General features: G+C 42.7%; 1 protein-coding gene across 4 annotated transcripts in view; it reads right to left on the bottom strand.

The window, feature by feature from the left end:
• KLF12 (KLF transcription factor 12) overlaps positions 1 to 17769 on the bottom strand; it is a 213265-nt gene that overhangs the window by 15575 nt on the left and 179921 nt on the right. For all 4 annotated transcript variants that reach the window (XM_069970616.1, XM_069970619.1, XM_069970618.1 and 1 more), the window contains 2 exons: positions 7553 to 7688; positions 593 to 750 (listed from right to left, as the gene is read on the bottom strand). In XM_069970616.1, coding sequence (XP_069826717.1) covers positions 593 to 750; positions 7553 to 7688 — 294 coding nt within the window. The remainder of the gene's footprint in view (positions 1 to 592; positions 751 to 7552; positions 7689 to 17769) is intronic.

The following is a 17769-nucleotide window of genomic DNA, read 5'->3' on the forward strand; positions in this document are numbered from 1 at the left end:
GAGAGCAGGATTGAGCCTGCTCAAGGTTCACTCATCTCTAATAATTATTACTGCTCTCTGAGCCTGTGCCAATGATTGGAAGGAGAACACAAGAACCTTATAGGGGTACTCCAGCCATTTACATCCTAACCACACTCCCCTACGGTCCTCCAGCAGCGTCTTCTGGCCCCCTGCTAAATACTCTGTGATGGACTTGTCTAGGCAGTGACAGCCTGCTCAGCCAATCACTGGCCGCTGTGCAGTCTTGCTTCATTCATTGATTGGCTAAGTGGGCTGTCACTGTCAAGACAAATCCATCTCTGAAGTAATGGTGGAAGCTTTCTAGAGTCTATTCTGTAAAGATGTAGTACCACTGTGAAAAACTTCATTATAAATTTTTCACAGTTTTGATTACAGCACGAGACAAGACAGCATGAGAGGATAGATATAAAGTAGGACATTTTTATTTCTTTTCTGCATTAAGCGTTCCCTCAAGTTTATGGTCACAGCACCAAAAAGATTGAACACCCTCAATAAACGCCTTGCCCATAACCAGCAAAAAGTTTACCTTTCCTGTAAAAATATAACATGGATTCTGAACATAGTACTCTACCTGTATGGGTTCTTCTATGTGCCTTTAGATGAGAACTTTTTGTATAGACCTTGTTACATCCTTCAAAATCACACCTGTGTATTCTTCTCCTCCTGGAGTCTGGAGATTCCGACCTTCGCTGTCGTCTTGTGCTTTCAATACTAAATGGTGAGACTGAGCTGCAAAACAGCAAATACAAAAAATGGAGAATAAAAACATGAAAAAGGTGCAAACAGCACATATAGTATCATAAAAACTGCAAATGGATCTTTTCTAATTCTATCAAGCACTTTAAAAAAAAAAAAAAGAAAAAACTTTCTGTGAGCGGTAACGTCCTCTAGTGTGAACACACTCCAAACAACCAAATGGCAACTTACAATTGGTGAGTAGTAAATTATCAGCACTCCACACCCAACAAAGCCCAAAGATAATCTCAATCAACAAAAAAATAAATGCATTTTATCTCATGAAGGGAGAGAGTCTCCTGAAACATGTTATAACTGGTGCTATACAATAAATTTTACAGTTCTATTCAAGCTCTCTGTCTGATAGACTTTTTGGGACAGTGCTGACCACTGCTATTACCATTTGTTTTCTATTTTTTTTTTTTTGTTGATTGCTTTGTACGGGTCCCTGTCTGGGAGCATCCTGTCTGGGAGCTGATTGGTACAGTCAGCTTTTGCAGTCACTACAGTCCTGTAACTATGCAAGTAAACTTGGACAAAGGAGGAACCATGTTCCCGCTCCTGATCCCAGCATCTGAATAGGGGTGATGCGCATAAAGCCTAAAGGGCTAAAAGTTGAGCAGGATTACTTCTACTTTTTCCCTTGTACCTGAGGTAATACACAAGGTGCCTGGGCTTTTTTTCTCTGTATTGTTCAAAGATAATTGCTCCAATCCCTCCGACTATGGGAACAAGCACTCCTCCGGCACAACATTAGCAAAATTTGGAAAATGATCCTTATCCAGTACAATGATTTGCACTGGTAAACTGCTTAATTTCTTATTACTCACACAAAGGAGACAGGTCGACTCTACATGTCCCCCCCCCCCAATAGCCTGGTTCATATAGTCAGAGAAGCTTCAGGCCCCGGATGCGCCTGTATTCACACTCAGGAAGCTGCACCACATCGATAATCCTTTTCCTCTCCGTTCAATGATCTACAACCTCATGTGACTACTGATGATCATCACATAATTATTTCAACACATTTATTAACCAATCCAACGCGTATTAGGCTTTAAAAAAACCTTCTTCTAGGAAGGTATATTAATATACACCATTAAAACAAAGGCTATTCTCTACAAGTCAAATTATGTACGAATGCAATTTATCAATGAAGTATCTTTAGTAATTATGGTCAAGATAAGAAGTCAAACTTGGGTTGGTATATAAACCATGTCAGCCTTTCTGTGCTCTTAGTCTTCGCACATCCATTGAGAAGCAGCTTCATTTGTCGAGAAACAGCTTAAGCTGGGTTCACACTATGTATATTTCAGTCAGTATTGTGGTCCTCATATTGCAACCAAAACCAGGAGTGGATTAAAAACACAGAAAGGATCTGTTCACACAATGTTGAAATTGAGTGGATGGCCGCCATATAACAGTAAATAACTTCCATTATTTCAATATAACAGCCGTTGTTCTAAAATAACAGAAAATATCTGCCATTAAATGGCGGCCATCCACTTAATTTCAACATTGTGTGAACAGAGCCTTTCTGTGTTTTCAATCCACTCCTGGTTTTGGTTGCAATATGAGGACCACAATACTGACTGAAATATACGTAGTGTGAACATAGCCTAAGTTAGGGTGCGTTCACACCTACAGGATCTGCAGCAGATCTGCAGCAGATTTGATGCTGTGTTCAGTTATTTAAATGAAATCTGCTGCAGAAAATCAGCTGCAGATCCTGTAGGTGTGAACGCACCATTAAAGGGAACATGACAGCTGATATTTTTGGAAGAGGCCACGGGTACATGTATGTGATGCAGTGGTAAATATCCCCTGCAGATGACATACAACTTTGTGAAGTATGTACATGGATATGATTCTGCGATAAGAGGTTAACGGTAAATTATTAAATCTCTTCATAAGTTGGTAAGAAAGATCTATAAGGAGTTCTCCCCTGGGGATGACCAGAAACCCACTGCTCCTAGGCATTTTAGTGGGATTGCCTCATTCACTTTTTATATGTCTTCTCACTACCTCTGTGCCAGTTCCTCATACAGAAATTATTCTCAGCCAATCTAACCAAGAGTTAGTGCAAGGAGTACAGGCCCCAGACCACTAAATGGTCAGTACAATTCAATTCCTTTGTTAGGGATACTGTCTTTCAAGGATCTGGAACGCTGATTCTGGACAATCAGCTTATGTAAAAGGGCTAATGATCAGTTTATAAATGAGAAAATGCTTGTTCTTAAGATGATCAGAACTGCAAGCCTATAAATCATCATTAGCCGGCAAACATTACTCCATGTAAATGGGGGTTGTACAGCTGACAGTGATGATATCAAAGGACCATATGAACAATCCAGCGATCATTCATGAAGTCTGGCCTGCACAATATTTGAGCTGCATAAAGGCTCATCAGATTGCCGCTAGTATTCAGGGCCTGCTTGGTCTGTCTAAAAGAGTTATTCCAGTCCACTGCTAAGTTCAGGCACAATTCCCACTCATGCTAATAACATGCATTCATACTGTACTCTGCCAGTCTCATGCCAAGCACTGCCCCTATATAGACTCCTCTCTGTCCTCTCCTACATCAGCAATCATAGGCCTATATCATGGGTTGATGCTGGCACCTCCATCTGCAAGCTGCCATGCAGGTAAGTATCATTCCTAGTACCCAGCTACCCTGCTGCATACTCTGGCCTGACAGATCTATACCACAGATCCCAAAGTACACAGACTATGTGGGGTACTGTATATTAACAATGTATACATGGAAAAACAATATAAGACAAATGCACAGTTATATACCCACGGTCTTTTTAGTAAATGGCAGAATATAAGACTCACCACCTCCCTCACCCATTGATATTATTACTAGTAATAAGTCAACCTCTTTCTCTTGGCCAAACACTTTACATTATCAGATTGTCCTGTAGTGAAGCCAATAGAACCTTCTGTTCCCATCAGAGAATGCCAAAGATTCATAGTGTCATAACTAAGCTAGCCCCATTTCTACAATAGAACCCGTGCTAGGCCCTAATGTGCACCAATAACATATATAGCAATATAAAGTTTAATTACTTGCAGTTACCAATACAAAGTGGAATCGTAAAAAAAATTATTCCCATAACAAACATATACATGTGGAAAACCTTTACACAGTTACTATAGGATTGAAGAGACTTTGAAAATGGGTTCATCATATAAAAATGTATATGATAATGAACAGTCTATAAAAATTTAGAAAAATTAGAGCCTTGAGGTATCACATACTGTACCTTGCAGTAAATAAAACAAGTACCTGTATATAGCTATCTGTCTGCTGGAGTGTTTTCTTGTAAAATATTACGTATGAGGCTACATTATGAGGCTACATTTTCCTCTGAAATATTAATTAAAAAAGCTGTCAATATTGATTCTTCATACAAGTATTGTGTGTATATAAGCTGTATTATCAGCTTTTCAACAATTCACTCCATGTGATTATAAATGTAGCCACTATGGGGAGCACTTGCTCCCTACAGAAATATCGAAGAATGTGCTCCTTCCATCTGCTTATTTTAATATTAAATAATATCCATTGATCATCAAACTAATCGAATATAGGTTTTGATTCATTTGTCTATGGAGCAGGGTTACTTTTCTACTGAATATTCTATATTTATCACCGTACTGTAAAATTAAATTATTTGCAGGGGTAATGCAGTTAGAAAGTGAGAATACTCTTGAATCCCATCTGACACATTAAAATTAGTAAACTGCACAGAAAAGGAGGCAATGAAATAAATAGAAAATTGGTTTGAACATGCAACGACTGTACAGACTTACAGTATGCAAAGCTTCAAGGAGGTTATCTCAACAGGGGAACCCTTTTTTATTCATTATATTGAGAACATTATAGAGGGATTCCCTCCACAGGATTCAACTCTATTAGGCAGATCAGTGATAGTCCCCTATCAGCTGATGGATAGTCTGGATTTATGTAGAGCTGCAATAAATCTGGGTGTAGTGTCCCAGCACAGGTGTGCCACTAAGTCTTTTATGTACCTGGGAACAGTTACTCACTCAGGTTCCCCAAAGTAGGATTAAAGAAAAGTGTTTTGTATGTTTTTCCCCACTAGGTGTCACTACAGAGTTTTCTGTGTGTCTTATGTTATGCACAGCTGAAGGAAGCATTGAGTTAAAGGGGTAGTGCGGCGCTAAACAATTATTCACAAAAAAAAAAACATTACAAAGTTATACAACTTTGTAATGTATGTTTTGTTAGTGAATGGCCCCCTTCCCCGTGTTTCCTCCCACCCACGCCACCCCCGGAAGTGTAGTGCTCTATACTCACCTGATCCGTGTCGACCCCCGTCCGCCATCTTGCGACAATGCTCCGATCGTCCCTCGTGCCGGCCGTCCTCTGCCGCGTCATCAGCTGCTCAGCCGCGATTGGCTGAGCAGCTGATGATGCAGCAGAGGGCGGCCGGCACGAGGGACCGTCGGAGCGGTTCGGCCGGCCGCCCGAAGATTACATCATTGTCGCAAGATGGCGGACGGGGGGCAACACGCAACAGGTGAGTATAGAGCACTACACTTCCGGGGGTGGCATAGGTGGGGGGAAACACAGGGAAGGGGGCCATTCACTAAAATTACATACATTACAAAGTTGTATAACTTTGTAATGTGCGTTATTTAGTGAATAATTGTTTAGCACCGCACTACCCCTTTAACTGTGTTTGTCACATGTTTATTTTCCTCCTATCACAAGTGCAGGCCTGTTTTCCCTCACTTTTCTACCTATCCTCTTTCTTCTCTCTTTGCACCACACAGTCACACTAATCACAAGGGAGATTAGTTGCCTTCCTTTAAGAGGGAGGTTAGTTCCTTGTGAGGGTGTTCTCTAGTCAGTGGAGAGAGAGACACACAGAGACAGATGGGGAGATTTATCAAACATGGTGCAAAGTGAAACTGGCTCAGTTGCCCCTAGCAACCAATCAGATTCCACCTATCATTTTCCAAAGAGTCTGTGAGGAATGAAAAGTGGAATCTGATTGGTTGCTAGGGGCAACTGAGCCAGTTTCACTTTACACCAGGTTTTATAAATCTTCCCAAGAGAGTCTTTCTTTTGAGCTGTTAACTACCACTAGCATGCAGTGATAGACCCCGCAGGAGGAAAGGACATCCTCTGAGGATCACCTTGTCCACGTCAGGGATACTCTCGAAAAGGCACAGGGCAGAATACCTGACTTAGGTACTGACCCTAGTAGGACATAGCAGCAACTTGCCTACGTATTCTTCTGTAACACACTGCTGTTCTGAAAAGTTTCAGGAAATCTGCTCAACCCAGCACAGGGACGTGGGACCTCACACCTCCCTAGCAGAATGGGTATTTCGACACTGTAGGGCATATGTTGGTCAGATACGTGAGTACGCGTATCTTCTTTTTCTTCTCCTCTCAACTAAGCTATCCCGGCAGAGTACACAACTACCTTGGACAGGACCCTCAAGACACTCCTCTACTGTAACTTCTACAGTTACTACTTCTTCTACCTCTTGCCTGCACATGCAGTTACTGAAGCCTTATTGTTGTATTGCACTGAAGAATGATGTCAGGTGTCAGGAATTTGCACTGAACCTGGTGTGAACTTGGCCTGTTTTTACCTTTTGTCTGACACACTCGCTTTCCTTTTAGCCTCCTGGCAATGCAAAAGTTACAGCCTTGATGGCTGCAGCTGAGCACTGTTTTTTGTTTGACAGATGCCTCCAGGACCTTAAGAATCAGAGCGCCGGTCCAATGGGGATCCGGACCGGCTCTTGATCCTCACAAATGACAGCACAGCCAATTAGTCATGGCTGGCTGTTAGTGTATACTAGTCCAAGCTCCCCTTGTCTCTATCCCAGTGTTCCCTGCCCTAGCATCCCTTGCTGTTGTTCTGCCTGTTACCTGACCTCCTGCCTGACCACCGACTATCCGTTCTCTTTCTGATTTTGTACTTCGCTGCCTGTTGTTGCTGACTTGGCTTGTTTTCTTCTCTTTATTGTGTTTGTTTGTCTGCGTTTGTGTTGCACATATACAGAGTACAGTATACACATATACAGAGTACAGGGACAGTGGGTGGGTCTAGCTTCAGGGCCCACATTTTTGTACTGTTTCCTCTCAGTTTTCTGACAAACAGACGTTATTCTCGCTAAGTTACTGGACTCTGCCTATCATTCTTTACCTACACACTAGGTTACACTTGGTTTATCCAAACCTGCAGAAGTAGTGCCTGTCTGGATGGGGGTGGGTACCAATGCCACTCCAGGTTACCGTGACAAGTGCCCAAGTGACCCTACACCCACCTAGCAGCTACCCCAGCCAACGCCACATGAAAGCTGTGTGCACCAACTTACTGAAATTTGTGTGCAAGTGCAGATGCAAATTATAGTAAATTCAGCACAGCAAGATGGCATGCCCCTTTTATGCAGGGGGGTCTTGCGCTTGCAGATTGATGTACAGTATACATGTACAGGGAAGGCCGTTCATTTGACTAGCCAGCATGTAATACTAGATTTCCCAAATGGTTGCCACCTTTTTTTTTTTTTTAACACAGCTGTATTCCTGAGACTACCATTTGAAACTGAAATTGGACTTTCTCATGTATCCACACCAACAACTAATCAAACATCAAACAATAAACAGGATTTATTTTTTTCACTTTAGATCTCTTATCTAGTGACAGTATCCATTGCCATTACGGTTACTTCCTGGTCAGTAGAGTGTCCAATTCCCAAAGCCACAGAAAGCATCACTGTCTCAGTCTCAGAATATGATACTCACTCTTGTACTGCCCGTGCTATGGAAAGAGCTGTAGATCCAGTTTCATTGACACTATCTAAGGTCACATTTGGCAGGTCATCATCATCACTATCACCCTTTAGCTGTCTAGGAGATAATCCCCGGGGATCCACATGTGCTGAAGAAAAAGACAAAAAGAAAATGGTAAATATAAGGTTAATTGCACATGAGACATTGTACAGGCACTCAAGGTCATGACTACATTTTGCAAAGTAACTCAATAACAGATTTTCAGATGGAACCTAAAAACAATGTATTAATGCAAGAATGAAAAATAAAACACCCCCCAAAAATTCAGCAAAACATCAAATATAAACAGCTCATAGCCTGGAAAATTGCACCACTATAAATAATAAGAATTACTAGAAGCTCCACATAAGCAATGCAAGGGAACATCCTTCTATAGGCATAATTGCTACGGTTCTACTGTTTTTAGATCTGGGATTGAAGAAGACCTGGAAACTGCATCAAATGTCACTGTAATACTGCATGATGGGTATCTGCTTGTATTTCCGGATAGAATTTGGGAACTTCCTACAGTAAGATCATAATGGGGAGTCTACACATCAGGGTCTAATTGAGGTTTTGTTTTTTTTAGCAATTTGTGCAGAATGCCATTTTGCTGCAATCTTTCCATGTGTGAACCTTTAAACCAAAAGCTTATGACAAGCCCAGTCTATTTCAGAAGTCACCTGATGGGAGAACTACTTTAATAGGCCATTCATACAATGTTTGACACAAACACCTAGAGGTATGTTAAAGGACTAAATAAGGTTCAGTAGGGAAGTGTTTTTAGTAAAATACTAAGCTCAAGAACAAGAGGACACAGTGAGAGGTTATCTGGGGGAAAGATCAGAAGCAACGTGAGAAAATATTATTTTACTAAAAGAGTAGTAGATACTTGGAACAAACTTCCAGCAGATGTGGTTGGCAAACCTACAATAAAAGAATTTAAACATGCCTGGGATAAACATATATCTATCCTAAGATAATAAGGGAAATACTAAAAGGGCAGGCTAGATGGACCCAGTGGTCTTCTTCTGCCGACAATCCTCTATGTTTCTATGTTTCTAGAGCAGAGTTGTTTCCTGCAAAAGCTCTCCACTGTGGTTGGAAGAGAAGGGTCCCAAAGCAGCTTTAGAGGGGGGAACGTTTTGCTAAAGAAGTTTTCTTATCAAAATAATAAGCGGCATAGCACAAAAATATGCCTGTTCTTTCTCAGTAGAGACCCAACCACAGTCAACTTCACAGATTCCTAAAATTAATGGGTCAATAAGCCATACTGGCCCCTTCCCATTTTTTCCTTGCACAGCTCTTCTCCCAAACTGGAACTGTAGTGTCCCACTACATGTTTTCATTTTCCCTATACAGTTGTCACAGTTAGTGTAGTTAACAGCTGTATCGTACTCCAACCACTAGATGTCACACTCCCCTAGAGCACAGCTGAAGTTCACAGCTGCAGAAGGATAAACCTACCTACCCTTGCCTAGTGATCCCACCACACAAATCAGACAGAAATTAAAGAATGTTGGGGAAATAGGGGTTAATTTGAATGTGTTCAATGCCAGGTATGCAGAATTTCTCCTAGTAGAATATCCTTTAGTACCCATTCTCCCAGCCCTCCCCAAAACCCATAAGGGCATATTTACTCTCTTCCTCTGGCCTATAGTATCAGGGGTGGGATCATTACTGGAACGCACTTGTGCATGGGTCAACAACCTGCTGCAACCCCTTGTGAGTAGAACAATTGGACATTTCAGAGACAGTAAAGCTCTGCTAGCCGCAGTCAATGATTATCCTTGTGAACCTAGTAGTATTTGGCTTTCTTGTGACGTAGTGTCCTTGTATCCATCCATTGTTCATGATAAAGCCCCTGTTGCGTTGAAATATCACTTGCATAAATACAGTAATTAAGTGATCCCCTACATGAATATATTATTTTTGTAACTTATTTTTTTTATATCACAGAACTTTTTTCATTTTTTGGATGATTTTTATATGCAGATTTCCGGTTGTCCTATGGGTACATCGGCGACCTTCTCCAGATATGGACTGGCACCCAGGATGAAATTAAGGATTTTATTAAGTACATTAATGCAAATAATTTGAAAATGTATGCACTATAGCCATACTTATGAAATTTCTTTTTGGATATTTCTCTCCAATTTAAGGATGGCAGGATATCCACTGCACTGTACAAGAAGCCGACCTCTGGAAACGGCATTCTCCCCGCTGCCAGCAGCCATCCCAACCATGTGACAAGAAACCTCCCAATTGGTGAGTTTATTATGATAAGCCAAAGTTGTTCGGAGTCGGCTTGCTATAACCGTGCTTGTGAGCATCTTACAAGACACCTAAAAGCGAGGGGTTACTCAAATTATGTTATAGAGCAAGCTAAAACTATAGCTGAAAGAAATAATAGACTATATAATCTTATTGACACCATAATATTCCCACAGTCTGAACAGACACTTACCTTTTCTACATCATATAGTCCCCAGTTTGAGGCTAACTCCAAGATCATTAGGAAACATATCTCCTTTACCAAGATGATACTTGTGAAAAAAAATTTGAGACCAGGTGTGAGGGGTCACGTTGGGTAATATTCTATCACCTCGTTTGTTAAGTAATAACTCTGAACAACATCACGCTTAGTACCTTTGAAAGGCTTCTTTAAATGTGGTGCCTCTCGCTGTTCTCTTTGTATGCTTGTGAATAAATGCACTTTTTTTTCCTCCATAGTTTTGGGTCACAGCTTTCATATTAGAACATTTATGAATTGCAACATATATTGTGTATGTAGCAGAATGTACTGTGTGTAAGACGGAGTTGATTGGGTAAAATTTTGTCTTCCCATTTTAAGGATATGAAATATAGATTACAAACCTTTTTATGGTATGAAGCTGTGGACCTTCTATATTTTTGCACTCATTAATTACACAGTGTACTGCATGCAGCATGGCTGAACCCTAGAGAATAGGGGGATCAAGGAATGGGTCTACCAAGATTTGCAGGAGAGCCTGGCATGTATGGTCTGTGGTAAAAGGAGGATAACTGCAAAATGATCGTCTTATGAGACATAGTCTTGTATTCTTGTAACTTATTTAATGGCGAGCTTATAGAGCTGCTAAGAATAGAAACACATAAATTACTACTGACTAGTTGCAATGTGCAAGCTGTGCTGTTATAAATAAGAGATAGCGTTATAACAAGAAAGTAAGAAGCTGTGTTCTCCCTTGTGGCTGTATTTAATGTCTCTGTGGTGTTTAAATGTAAATACATACTTGCTATACATAATCCTTACAAGCATGATAAATGAAATACTCAGTGACCCATTGCAATTTAATGGAGTGTGTTTATGCATTATTGTAAAGAGCTGAAACATTTGTAAAAGCTTTTGATATCATGCCACTTAGGGTAATGCATGAATTAGTGGAAAATGTTCTGGTTGGAATAAAATTAGCCCCACTGAGCTAACTGGCATGACATACCAGTGCCATTAGTAGGCTTAGCCTTACAGCAAATTCCCATACACTCTTCTGCACTGAAACACATAGTTTTCCCCTTAGTTTAAAGTCTTTAGTCTACTGAACAGCTCCCCTACACAGCAGTCCTATGTAATCTAATGTAATCTAACAACTGCCACATGATGTTGTCATGGCGGATTCATTAAATATGTTCAAGGGAGGCCTGGATGCTTATCTTGTAGGCACCTTACTCAGACCTACCTGCCTGCAGTAATGGCTTGACATACAGAATATAGAGCCTTTCAGCCATGTTCTTCACCACCTGTAGTTTCTGTAGTTTGGGATTGCAATAATCCATCAAGGTAAAAGTGCAGCAGCAGGATCAGTGACAATTGTGTGGGAATTAAAAGTAGGAGAAACACAGAGAGCGACAATGAAAGCACCCAGGTAAAGGCACTGGGCAGAAGGGTGACACTAGAAGAGACCAAGTAGGGAAAATTGTACAGAGAAAGGCTGCAAGAAGTACTGACAGAGTGATGACAGGAGGGTGGTGTGAGCCACATGAGCTTCCTGCTACTAAACGTCAGGGAGCATGAATGGAGCATTGCAGGACATGTAGTAGCAGACACCGTGCAAGGGCAGGAACGGAACCTGAAATGCAGGACTGTTGTACTGGATCTGGGACAGTTGAGCTATGATGGTAACTAATACATAAAGCACAGAAGGTGTCACCCAACTTCCACCCCCCCCCCCCCCCCACATACACACACACACACCATAGCATACATATCTTTTTTGGTATAAAGCATTACATCTAACTACTACTCTCTCTAATAATATGTTACCGATTCATGTCTATGTTACAAAGACTCTAGGTATGTAATTCCAGACAGGGCAACAACACACTGGAGAGATCCTCCTCATTGAAGATAAGGAAGATCTTGTACTGGTGACAAGAATCACTTGGTTTTCTCTCCAGATGGGAAACACAAGTGTAATCAATGTTCTAACTGCCACAAAGCTGGTACCTGGGTTATCCCCATATGTGTCATCCACAAGGTGGCTGCAGAACAATACCTTAGTTAACCCCTTAAGGACCGGGCCTAAAATGGCCTTAAGGACCGGAGCAAATTTTATGAATATAACCTGTGTCACTTTATTCATTAATAACTTCGGGATGCTTTTACCTATCCGGCTGATTCTGAGACTGTTTTCTCGTGACATATTGTACTTCACATTTCTTGTAAATTGGAGTCGATACTTATAACGAATCTTTATGAAAAAAAACAAAATAACGTGAAAAATTGTAAAAAAATGCATTTTTACAACTTTAAACCTTTTCTGCTTATACAGAAAATGGTTATGCCACATAAATTATATATTAAATAGCATTAGCACCATGTCTACTTTATGTTGGCAGCATTTATTAAACTATATTTCATTTTTTTAGACAATAGAAAGCGTAAAACATTAGCAGCAAATTTCCAAATTTTCAGTAAAATTTCAAAATCAGATATTTTTAGGGACCTGTTCAGGTTTAAAGTGTATTTGAGGGGCCTGTATGTTAGAAAGCCCCAAAAAGCACCCCATTTCAGAAACTGCAACCCCCAAACTCTGCAAAAGCAGATCCAGAAAGTTTTTTTAACCCTTTAGGGGAGTCACAGAAATAAAAGCTAAGTGTGTAAGAAATTTGAAAATTTTAATTTTCTGTGCAGAGATTTTATTGTAATCCAATATTTTTCATAATTATAAACTTATTACCAGAGAAATGCACCCCAATATTTATTGCCCCGTTTCTGCAGTTTATAGAAATACCCCATATGTGACCCTATTGCGCTATTTGACGCAACCACAAGCCTCAGATATAAGGGAGCGCCTAGTGCATTTCAATGGCTCCGTTATATTTGGTCATTTCTGACTGTATCACTTCAGGTTGGCAGAGGCTCTGGGGTGCCAAAACCAAAAAAACACCACTAAAGGGACACCATTCAGAAAACTACACCACTCAAGGAATGTAACAAGGGGTGCGGTGAGCATCTGGACCCCACAGGTGCTTCACAGATTTTCCCAACAATATGGCGTGAAAAAAGACAAAAGTATTTTTTACACTAAAACGTTGTTCTAGACTTCAATTTTTCATTTTCACAAAGGGATAAAAGGAAAAAAAAAACACAAAACATGTAGCACAGTTTCTCCCGAGTACGGAAATACCCCACATGTGGACATAAAGTGCCAAGCGGGCGCAGGACGAGCCTCCAAAGGGAAGGAGCGCCAATTGGCCTTTGCAAGCTGGATTTCACTGGAATGGATTTCAAGGGCCACGTCGCATTTACAGAGCCCTCGTGCTGCCAAAACACTGGAAACCCCCCACAAGTGACCCCATTCTGGAAACTACACCCCTCAAGGAATCTAACAAGGGGTGCAGTGAGCATATGGACCCCACTGGTGACGGGCACAAATGTGGAACAATGTGACGTGAAAGTGAAAAATTTCATTTTTTCACTTTCACGGCAAAAATGTGCCCGTCCTCAAGGGGTCCATATCCTCATTGCACCCCTTGTTAGATTCCCTGAGGGGTGTAGTTTCCAGAATGGGGTCACTTGTGGGGGGTTTCTACTGTCTTGGCAGCACAAGGGCTCTATAAATGCGACATGGCGTTCATCATCCATTCTAGCCAAATCCAACCTCCAAAATCCAAATGGCGCTCCTTCCCTTCGGAGGCTTGCCCTGCGCCCACATGGCGCTTTATGTCCACATGTGGGGTATTTACGGACTCAGGGGAAATTGCTCTAAACATTTTGTGTGTTTTTTTCTCTTTTAACCCCTTGTGAAAATAATAAATTCAAGGCTAGACCAACATTATAGTGTAAAAAATGTAATATTTCATTTTCACGCCACATTGTTCCATATTTGTGCCCGTCACCAGTGGGGTCCATATGCTCACTACACCCCTTGTTACATTCCTTGAGGGGTGTAGTTTCCATAATGGGGTCACTTGTGGGGGGTTTCAACTGTCTTGGCAACACAGGGGCCTTTTAAATGCAACATGGCCCCTCGAAATTCATTCCAGCCAAATCCAGCCTCAAAAAACCAAATGGCGCTCCTTCCCTTTGGAGACTTACCCTGCACCCGCATGGCGCTTTATGTCCACATGTGGGGTATTTCCGTACTCAGGGGAAATTGCTCTACAAATTTTGTGTTTTTTTTTATTTTTTAGCCCCTTGTGAAAATGAAAAAATCAAGACAAGATTAATGATTTAGAGTAAAAATTTAAAACAAATTACATCAAATGTTGGTCTAGCCTTGATTTTTTTCCATTTCCACAAGGGGTTAAAAAAGAAAATAAACGCAAAGTGTGTAGGGTAATTTCCCCTGAGTACGAAAATACCCCACATGTGGGCATAATGTGCCATATGGGCACAGGGCAAGCCACCAAAGGGACAGAGCGCCATTTAGAGGCTGGAATGGAGGATGGAGGCCATGTCGCAATTACAAAGCTCCTGTGCTGCCAGGACAGTAGAAACCCCCCACAAGTGACCCCATTCTGGAAACTACACCCCATAAGGAATCTAAGAAGGGGTGCAGTGAGCATATGGACCCCACTGGTAACAGGCACATATGTAGAACATGTGCCGTGAAAATAAAAAATACAATTTTTTTCATTTTCACGTCCCAAATGTGGCCGTCACCAGGGGGCCATATCCCCGCTGCCCCCCTTGTTAGATTCCTTATGGGGTGTAGTTTCCAGAATGTAATTGCATCATGGCATCCTCTAATGGGAATGGCGGCCATACCTATTTAGCTGGGGAAAAAGGGACAATTCTAATTTATTTGGGGGTATTAGGCCAATTATTAGTTTATAAGGTTGAAAATGACAGGTGTCCATCAAACTCAACCTGTGTTGATCCAGAGGAAGGCAAAAAACCCTCGTAAGGCAGACGACAGTAGCCTCATCACAGGGAAAAAATTCCTTCCCGACTCCATAATGGCGATCAGAATAATCCCTGGATCAACGTGACCCCTGAAATAGGAATAAGGGACAGAATTTAGATAATGTAGAACCCCAGTGACGTGTGGTACGCCTTGAAGCGATCCAGTATGCAGAGGCCGGGGTGATCAGGACAGGTGTCACACTGGAAAATGGTGTCCTTCCTGATCCCCCTGTTACCCCACACTCTGCACTTCTTCTGGGGTCTCCTGTTTTCCAGTGTGGGGGACGTTACCTGGAAAATGTTCTCCTGGTGCAATACGGGGTCCCTCATATCCAGAAGCGCTGGGTCCGCTCCATGGCTGCTAAATATTAGGGCGCTATTACTACTTCTGATATGTTCAGATCGTGCCGCAAGCTACAGGGCAGCGAGGGACCGGAAGAGGGGGTGCTGGAATAAAAGTTATCCCCGTACAGGTGGTAACCTTTATCCAGCAGTGGGAAGATCAGTTTCCGAACGATCTCCCCACTAACTCCGAGGATGGGGGGGAGGGGGCATCTGGGGGCTGGATTCGGGTGTCCCTTCCTTCATACACTCTAAGTGCACGTGCACACTGCGGAATGGCGAAGGATAACCCTTTGTGCATTCCGCAGCTGGCACCCACCGGCAGACTGATGCGGGCGCGCGTCTCCGTCCGTGTCATAGACTCCATTCTATGCACGGGCGGATTCCGCTCTCCGTCAAATGTGTTCATTCTTTGGACGGACGATGGAATCCGCCCAAGCATAACAGAGTCTATGACACGGGTGGAGACGCGCGCCTGCATCAGTCCGCCGGCGGGTGCCAGCTGCGGAATGCACAAAGAGTTATCCTTCGCCATTCCGCAGTGTGCACGTACCCTAAATCTGTAAGTGTACCCTGAGGTACTCTCACAGAGTTTGTAGAATTTCACGCCATACCGTGATCTCTTATTGGGACGGTACTGGCGGAAAAGACGTGTCTGGGGGGCAGCGTACGCTACGCTACCCCCAGATACGTCATTGGATGATGAGGATGAGGATGAATGGAGGAACAAAGGACCCCCCCATTCATCCTCACTGGCTGTTTCGGTGTCGGAGGCAATAATAGCGTATGCGTCCGACACCGAAAACACCCTGGGGGTCATCTTTATACGGGGATTGGTATATGGGGTATGTAGTGGTGTAGTGTAAAACTTTATTCCGTGTAGTGTAATGGTGTTTTTTACATGTTTTTTTAACATTAAGTATAAAAAAAAAAACTACGCCAAGAAAGGAGTTGCTGATAAATGCCGCACTTATGTGCGGCACTTATAAGCAGACCGTGGCTGTAGGATATAGGAAAAAAAACACTCTACGCCAAAAAGGAGGAGTTGCTGATCAGCGGCGCACTTACGTGCGATGCTGATCAGCACTCAGCGGCGATAGGGTGCGGAAAATAGAAAAAAAAAAAAATTGGGAAAAAAAAAAATAAAAATCTTTCTTCAACCCTATAGCTACTGATATGGGTATTATATACACTTATCAGCCGCTAGGGGGCAGTAGAACGCCAATTCCGGAAAAAGCCGAAGTTTGACGACGCTGGAGCCGATGATTACCGATGGGGACCGCCGGAAAAAGACGAAGACGCAGACGAAGACGATGACGCGTTCGGAACCCGGAAGTCGCGTTCGGAACCCAAAAGACGTGATCGGGACGCTGGATCCGGTGAGTATGGGTCAATACCTGCTCTGGACACCTCAGCTACCTAGCTGAGGTGTCCACAGCAGGTATTTAACCCTTTCATGGGGTAGTTATATCGCCGTGATCGGCCGGCCGCTCCTGGCCGGCCGGTCCCGGCGATCGGGACGTGGCACCGTGGCCACCGTTACTTTTAACAGTAATGGCGGTCGGTGTCGTCCTCGGACAGCACCGACCGCCATTACTTTCCGGGCCATCGGGTCACCGGTGACCCGGAAAGCTGCAGATCGCCGCCATATGCTGATCTGAATTGATCAGCCAATAGCGGCGATCGTCAGCACGGGAGGGGTTAATCACCCCCCGTGCCGATAAGCAGGGATGGCCTGCTATACATTATAGCAGGCCATCTTCCCCGATCGCTGCGTGTGTACACACAGCGATCGGGGAAACCGCGGGCGTAAATGTACGCCCGTTTGCGTTAAGGCACGGGTTTTGGGGGCGTACACTTACGCCCGCGGTCGTTAAGGGGTTAAGCTCATACTCCTGTGACTTCCATGATATGCCTGTTGCACACTGCTCCTAATATTTGTGCCAAGCAGTCAGACTATGGCTCTCTCAACTGACCTGAGCAACCAATTCATCCAGTGCGTTTCACTCCTCCCACAGTCTGATTTTCTTTTACCAGTGTATTCACACTATTGCATCTTAGCATTCACACTTTGTCAGGGACCTAACTCACTCACATGCCTACCTTAAATAAATGTGCATAGTCCTTCCACTCATGGCAGAGCTGGCAGGAATATGCACCGACACCCTCAGCCATGCAGGAGATAGAACCTGGCATGCAAGTGAACAATTCTGCCTTCTCATCACCTTAGCCACACAGTTAGCGTTAGGTTGCCCAGGAGGCCAATCCATGCCCTTGTTTTTCAGGGAAATCACTAGTAGCTCTATATACCTCTATACCTCCTAAATACCTAACAGACAAACTGGTAGGAGTCCAGGACTCCTGGAAACTGTAATTATTTAAAGGGAATGATGTAAAAGAAAACAGAGATAGCAACTAGATTCCATCTCTCTTTTCAATGCCCCTTTTAAAATGAAAG

This window comes from Dendropsophus ebraccatus, chromosome 5 (assembly GCF_027789765.1).
Source record: "Dendropsophus ebraccatus isolate aDenEbr1 chromosome 5, aDenEbr1.pat, whole genome shotgun sequence".
Lineage (NCBI taxonomy): Eukaryota > Metazoa > Chordata > Amphibia > Anura > Hylidae > Dendropsophus > Dendropsophus ebraccatus.